This window comes from Polistes canadensis, unplaced genomic scaffold (assembly GCF_001313835.1).
Source record: "Polistes canadensis isolate GaletaPanama2010 unplaced genomic scaffold, ASM131383v1 scaffold_518, whole genome shotgun sequence".
Classification (NCBI taxonomy): Eukaryota; Metazoa; Arthropoda; class Insecta; order Hymenoptera; family Vespidae; genus Polistes; species Polistes canadensis.
The window spans coordinates 6,799-15,052 of NW_014570065.1; the positions used below are offsets into that span (position 1 = coordinate 6,799).

The 8,254-nt window shown below is 31.0% G+C and overlaps 1 protein-coding gene across 2 annotated transcripts in view; it reads left to right on the forward strand.

Moving 5' to 3' along the window:
- Positions 1-4,704, forward strand: part of LOC106792646 — a 10,820-nt gene extending 6,116 nt beyond the window's left edge. The window contains exon 5 of one of the 2 annotated variants that reach the window (XM_014759144.1): positions 4,247-4,704. In XM_014759144.1, the coding sequence (XP_014614630.1) occupies positions 4,247-4,352 (106 nt within the window). In that variant the 3' untranslated portion in view covers positions 4,353-4,704. The remainder of the gene's footprint in view (positions 1-4,246) is intronic. The other variant, XM_014759145.1, reaches the window with a different exon arrangement.
- The last annotated feature ends 3,550 nt before the right edge of the window (positions 4,705-8,254 follow it).

Consider the following 8,254-nt stretch of genomic DNA (forward strand, 5'->3'; position numbering starts at 1 on the left):
CAGAAATGTAACTCTTTGTATTAATACGCGTTATGAATAATAGAATAAATTCGATTCGATCGCGTACAGGTGTACCAAGAAGGGACTTGTCCGTACTTGACGTGATTAACACTAGACGTATACCTACTTCTGTCAAAGTAGTTCAAATATTTGTTTTTTTAAATTATTAAATTATTTAGGAAAAGACGTAGCAATTTTTACGTTTTTATATATATTTTTGCTATTTTATGAGCGAAAATTAAATATTAACTGAATAAGAATAATAATATAATAACAACAATTTTAAAAAAAGATTTACGCGTAAAATTCAATGACATTCTTTATAAGTTACAAATATTCAAGGGGTAAGACGCAGTCAGAGGCGTGAAAAAAGGAGAATTTTTAATAATTTTTTTCTTATAATAATTAGGTTTGTTTTAAAAAACTGATTACACAGAGTTTTTAAATTTAGTTTAAACTTGACTTCTACAAAATTTCAAAAAAAAAAAATTAATTATGTAGGATTTTTAATAGGAAGAACAGTTTTATTAGAAACTCAATTAGAAAACGCAGATCCTCGCTTATTTATCGCACAATGGTGACTGCTTTTGTTGCTCGTGCATCGATTCGTTGCGTCTACGCCGTTCCTTGTTTCGTTCGATGGATTAGGTTACTCAAAAATAACACACGCATATCGCCCTACGCTATACGCACTAGTGTCTTTGTCGGCAGAATACGAGATAAGACGGTGACGCTTACCCTCTCCTAAAATTATTTATAAAAGTAACGACATCTTTTTGTTGGACCCCGTTTCGTATGTAGTGCTTTGCGGTGACCATTTGAATATCTTATTGGATAATCCAAAAAAACAAAATATAAATCATTAGTTTAATAATAAATCTTGTTCTTCATCGAAACTTTTTTATTTTCTTTGAAAATTAACAAAATGATGACTCTTGGCACTTTTTTTCAATTTTCGATAGAAAAATTATGAGTCTATTGTTAAAAAAAATCGAAGTTTTTCTCTAAAATAAAACTGCTTCGATACAGAATTAGTTTTTAGTGCTATTAATAAATAGTAAAAATTTCATCAAAATCCATCGAGTAGTTATTGAATTATAGTGGTCACCGACTTGACGAACATAGTTTCGAGAAAAACGCATTTAAAGTTTTTTTAATTGGATACGGTATTATATTTTCGTAACATTTTGAGCTCAACGAATGAAGCTAAACTTTTTTTATGTATTTTTATCAGCTGAATCCAAATATATATAATTTTTTGCCGAGAAGTCGAACATTAAATTTTTTATAGAATTAATTTTGTTTTTATATTTTGGGCAATTTCAAAACAAAAGTATTTTATACAAAATCTTGCTAAAGCTCATAGTTTTTGAGTTATCAATTTTTGAAAATTTCTGAAAGACTTTTCCAATCTTACACTTAATTTATGTACTTATAGAATACTATTACAAGGAATCTTATCATTAACAAAATCATCACGTGATACCACAATTTTAAATCCCAGACCACGTGTGTTGGCTGTCTGAAATTTCACATCCCCATTACACTATTTTCCCTCTACAAGATTCGAAATATAGAAATAAAGTTTGTTGTTCTATATTCAATACAACTATCTTCAGGTACATCATCTTCTATAGTACATTTTAATTTTTTAGCTGATGAACTTGTAAAACTTTCATCACGTTCTATTGTTTTTAGATTGAAAACATTTTGGCTTTTCACGATACGCGACTATATAGTCAATTCATTTGTTTTTTTATTTTCTGCTTTCGATGTTTCTAATATATTTAAAATCATTAATTGTAAGATTTTGTAACACGAAAATTTGCTGGTTAATGAAGTGATGAAAAAGTTTATTTTTAAAGTGGCGTAAGTCACATCGTGAGAGTTTCAAACGGATATAGAAAATATTATGCAATAAAATTTTATGAGGTCCCAGTTTTTTTATTTTGATGCATACTGTTATCAAAGCAGCAGTTGAATTATTAATGTGCAATGAATTTGTTATAAACGCAGAACAGCGCCTTTCCACAGAAAGAAGCGCATTGTTCTCGCGCAGTCTGTGTTCCATCAAATCTATACACTTTTATGTCATGAAATCAACAAAAATATTCAACTTTTATTCTTTGTTCCCTGTTTTTGAGAAAAGAAAGAACTTTAAAAGGTAGCATTTAGCACATCAAAGTTAAATAAGACGTGTTCAAGCTCGCTAAGCTCGGTATTTAGTAGCACAAACGTTTTTATAACATCCATTTATTTTCTTTGAAGTTTTTTTAAGAGATATTATTTATTGAGGTTTTCTGCAGTAAAAAATAACAATCAAGATAACGTAAACTAAACCGCAACCGCATTTTTTCAAAAATGTGTTAGCTTTGCTAGTAATTAATAAAACAATCTTAATTTTAAAATAAAAATTATTTTACAAAAATCAAATGTTGAATATGTTTTTGTTTTAACACTTTGACGTCCAGGCGTTTCGAAAAAATTTCTTCGCTTGGAGCCGGCAGCGCTACTTCGGATTACTTCGCGTACGCCCGGCCGTATTCTAACTGCATGTCGCCGGACGTAGAACTCGCCGGGCGTAGAACTACGCTTTGTGCACCACACCAATGTGGTGTATCCGGCGATATTGCAACTTTTGTGCATGACACCAATGTGGTGTCGCCGGGCGTCATAGTGTTAATAACATATATATAGAAGTGTATACATTTAATTTTATTTAAAGGGAAATTTGCTTTTTCTACAGACTTGTATTTTCTTGAGGATTGAAAACGTTATTTCATTGATATTGAAAGCAGCGTAAGTCCAATCATACCCAAATATATTATTTCTTAAATATTGTTAATTATACTAATTGGATAGGGTAAATTTGAAACCTTTAGTAACCTAAAAATACTATTCTACTATGTCACTGTTATTTACATTTTTAAATTTAATCCAACGCAAGCCCTTCAATATCTCGATTCGAGCATAAATGGATTTACGCCATTTTTAAAATGGACGGCTCATATTCATATCCAGGCATTTATTCCGGCAAGATTTAAGATATTATAAAACACTTATGATTGCCATCTTCAGGATCTACTTTTCACGGTATATTTTCGGGCCATTTGATCCGTCATATCAATCTCAAATAAAAGTTTACTATCTTTTTCAATTTCAASACACTTATGTTTTTTACTCTTGTTTATAAGAATATTATTATTTACTGTTTTGGAAAATATTGTCAAGTAGCGAGGCATGTTATTTTTCTTTGATTTTGCAAGTTTACGTAATTCTCTCTTATTTTTTCTAATGGTGCCAACTAAGTAAGATTCTTAATTATCAGTTTTGTTGCTAATGACAAATTTGTAATGAAATTATCTGTTGTCACTGTTCTCCCGCAACCAATATATGGTTCCATAGGTTTTAGGACGACAAATTCASCAAAAGGTACGGATAATCTCATCCCATCTTTTCCTAAGTAGGGAAATACATTTACAAGATATTTACTTTTTATATATTCGACATCAATTAAAATTTGATATCAAACTTATTTGGCTTGTTTGATATCAAATTTTAATTGATGTCGAATATATAAAAAGAATTTGATATCAAACTTATTTGGCTTGTTTGGCATATACTGCGTAAATCTACATCTGGCCTTGRTCGGGATTAATTGTTCATCGACTGTAATTGCAGCTCTTGGTTTATAACATATTTGACTATTTTCAATGAATTTTTTCCACATTTCTGGAACTAATACAAATTTATATCTATTTCCAATCGTTGGCTTCTTTCATATTTTTTACTGAAACGAAATAGCAGAAGAATTTGGGCGAATTTTATCCTGTTCATTGTTTTAGAGAAAAATTTTCAAAAGTAAAAAAGTATATTGCTATATTAAAGCGTCAGATGTAGAWAAGATTTTATATTAAAAAGGACAAAACAAGAAAGAATTAATTATTTGCATATTTCAGAAAAAGTCATACCACCAAATTTTAGAATACAAAATGTGCAGAAATTAAATAATGATTATAACAAATGTCAAACAAGTCATTTTGACCCTATTTGCTAGATCTAGWGTTAAAATGAAGAAAATAGAAAGAAAGAAAGAAAAAAAGATAGGCCAACCAGATACGTGCCCATTGATCTTTCGACCTACTGACGATTTCTCAAATACCTCTTCTTTTCAACGTCGCACCGAATTTCATTTGTAATTATCGATAAAATCAATTGATCGAATCTTCTGATTGTGTTGTTGCAGGTGGATTTCCAAATGTGTGTTTATGGATCCCCGGCGTTTGATTTGCAGTACTTTCTTAGCACCAGTACGAATAACGAGGTGTACGATAATTACCAGGACAGGCTAATAGATGAATACTATAATACATTGTGTAACACGATGAAACAATTGGACTGCAAAACTCTTCCACCGAGCATAAAAGAGCTTCGAAAGTCTATCAAGGAACGCGAGATAATAGCGATGATAAGTTCTTTTACGGTACTTCCATATGTTATCGTAGATAAAAATGAAGCAAAGGATCTCAACGAGATCTTTACCAAGGATGGCGGTTATGATGGTTTCGCTCATAAAAATGACCTTTATCGTAAAATAATAAGCAAGAGGATTCCTTATTACGATCAATTAGGATTACTGGATCTGTAATAAATAATCAATAGTAGAATATTTTATGTAAATAAATACAGAGATATATTTCTTTATTATCTATATACTTGTTACCTAGCGTGGCCGGGGTGTCAGACACTGCCACAATACTCTAGTTTTATTCTTAATAATTGAAATTTAATTGAATCCAGTTAGTTAAATAACTAACCAATTACAATTGCCCACTCGTATAATTACGACTAGCGTTAATTGACTTGAGACAAACACAGACTCTCTCTGAATTGCGAAATATCAGTGAATCAATTAGGCAAGAAAGGAAGGTAATTGAGTAGACTTATGTATTTTCTTTAATCCAGGAGACACTGAAACCTAATTCTATTATTATTAACTCAATTTCCGCAATCTACCTTCACGATACATTTAAACCAAATGTAATTATCTCCTCTGTAGCCACTCCTGACCAATCATTATCGCCAGCAAATGAATCAAACTCCATCGAAAACTTAGCACCAACCATAGCCAAGGAGATAGCTAAACTTATTAATGAAACACGATGCAATAAATCAACTTGATCAGCGGCAAGATACTCAAAGAAACCATCAAGTGCAATAAGGATGCTCACCATAATCCTTAATGCTGCCTTAAGAATCAAATTTTTTCCAGCTTGCTCGAAAAGAGTTCAGTTTTTGATACTTAGAAAGACAAAAAAAAAACTCCACTTACGAACTTCATATATGTAAAATTTTTTGATGATGGTGGTATGATTGGTTGGATACTGAGGACAGATATATTTTGTCAGAAATTGCCGAGTGTGGGGTTGGGGGCATTCGAGAAGTTTGCGTTATTCTAAAGTTCCTAAAGTTATTAATAGACGATTTCTTTATAATTATCACCAAGTAAATGTTATTCTTTATTTGTCACATGTGTGAAGGTATAGGTGGGTTAGAGCATGTATCGTTAGACGAAAGAGAAAGAAACCGTTTCGTTGGATTAGAGTGTTTGTTTAGGCTGTAAGGTTACACCATCTGGACTTGTCGCCTTTGTGTGGCCCCATCGAAGTCTCTCGAACGTTCCCGAAGTGCAGGAAGAGTCTAGAATCCTCATGATCGGGATTCATCGGGAAATTTCTAGAAGGAATGCTAGAAAATAACGAGAGACGATGGACGGGATGTTAAAGGGTTACATGGGTTTAGGACTTTCAAGAAAATCAATTTTTTTGTCTTATTAAAATCTACATCTTGTCAAGAATATAGTGTTAAATTTTGAAGTCGATAGGAGTAATAGTTTAATAGATAGAGCCTTGGGAAGTTGCTCTCTTAAATGGCTCTTTTATCATCAATCAAAACCTTAAACGCGTTTTTTAAAGTCGGTTGCCAAGATTTCTCGGAAACTATTTAACCGATCTTGATGAAATTTGCTACACGTCTTCGAGATATTATTGACACACAAGGACTTGGACGAAGAATTTCTTTATTTTTCATCACATCTAATTTTAAGAAACCAAAATGTGGTGAAAATTGTAGCGAAATTTGAATGTTCTTTCCAAAAACGTTGCCATAAATACAAATTTCAACTTATTTTATTTTCCTTCGTCCAATTTCTAGTTTTAGATATTCACTAAAAGACCCTTTTTTTCACTAATTCGAAAACACTTTTCTTCGATGGGGTCATCGGAAGTGACGTCGCAATGGCAGAGTTTAAAATATTTTTCAACCAAAATTTCAAAAAATGCTCATTAAATATGTATCTTAAATGTTATAAAAAGTATGAATAAGAATTCCATTTTGTATATAGAAAAAAAAATTGTTGAAAATATGTTATATTTTCCCGGTGTAAACCCATGTAACCCCTTAAGCATATATGGGCGATAGAAAGGACCAGTAGGCGCATTCCGTTAAAGTTCATTGTTTATACGACGTGTGTTGGGTGTGAAAGAAAACGAGGAAAACGGAAGACAACGGGGGACGACGAAGAGTCGAGTACGGCTTGTCCTTCGCTAATTATGACGCTAATTATGTCTTTTTTTATAATTTAAATTATAGATGCATACCGTTCTATCTCATTATATTCTTAAATCGTTTAATAATTACTGTTAAATGTTATTAAATAAATCAATCAAAAGCTTACATATAGGCCTATTTCACTTCTTCCTTTAATATCGAAACTTTTAGAAAAGATAATCCTAACCAGAACAAAATTAATAATCAATGAAAATACGGTAATACTTCTCTAACAATTTGGCTTTAGAAGCAAATTTGTTACGATCGAACAAATTCATCGAATGACTAACATAAAAACATCGGCTATTGAAAGTAAGGAATACTGTACTGCTTTTTTTTAGACACAAAGAAAGCATTTGACAAAGTGTACCACGAAGACCCCCTCCTATTTAAAATCCAACAATATTTTCTTCTATCCTACTACCAACTATTTGAATCTTATTTTTTGTAAAAGTCCCAGACTCTGATTCAAAGGCATTTAACATTGAAGCTGGTGTTTCCGAGAGAAGTATAATATACCGAATCATATTTTATAAACCCTATTCACTGCGGATATTTTTATTACGCATGATACTGTGATATTCACGTTTACCACAGGTTTCCAAGTTACTCACAAAGACCCCATATCAACTTATACTCCAACATAATATTATCAAAATCGAACGTTTGTTTATTCTATGATAAATAAAAGTTAATGCCGAAAAAATACAGGCATATCATATTCATCTTGTGAAAAAGTACAATTCTTCCAGTTACCTTAAGGGGGGAGATGCAGTCAGGATTTTCAAAAAATGGATTTGTTTTTTTTGCTTTTTCTTGAAGGATGATGTTTCGAAAATATTCTCTGAAAATTTCAAGGTATTCCGATGAATAGTTTCCGAGATATCTTAGAATTGATAGATAGCGGACGGAAGCAACAAATAGATTCTCAGCGTATAAGGAAGGCTGACAAAAATTTATAACTCAAAAACTAAAAGCTTTAGCAAGATTTTGTATAGAATACTTTCGTTTTGAAATTGCTCAAAATATGAAAAGAAAATTATTTCATTCCAAAAAGTTATAATTTTTTTAAAAATTCGCTCAAACTCAAAATTTTTCGAAAATATAATACCGTATCCAAATCAAAAATCTTTAAATGCGTTTTTCTCGAAAATATGTTTTTTTTAGGTCGGTGACCACTATAATTCAATAACCACTCGATGGATTTTGATAAAATTTTGACTGTTTATTAATAGCACTAGTCCTTCATTAAAGGGTTTTCATTTATGTGAAAAACTTCGATTTTATTTTATAATAGACCCATAATTTTTCTGTCGAAAATCGGAAAAAATGCCAGGAAGCCGCCATTTTGTTAATTTTCAAGGAAACTAAAAAAGTTTTGATGAAGAACAAGATTTATTATTAAACTAATGATTTATATTCTTTTTGGTTGGATTATCCAGTAAAAGATGTTCAGATGGTCATCGTAAAGCATTACATACAAAACGGGGTCCAACAAAAAGATGGCGAAATTTTTATAATTAATTAATTTTTTTTATTTGAAATTTTGTGCCATTTAAGTTAAAAGTAAATTTAAAAAGAGTGTGTAATCAGTTTTTTAAAACAAATTATTATAAAAATTAATTATTATATAAAATAATATTAT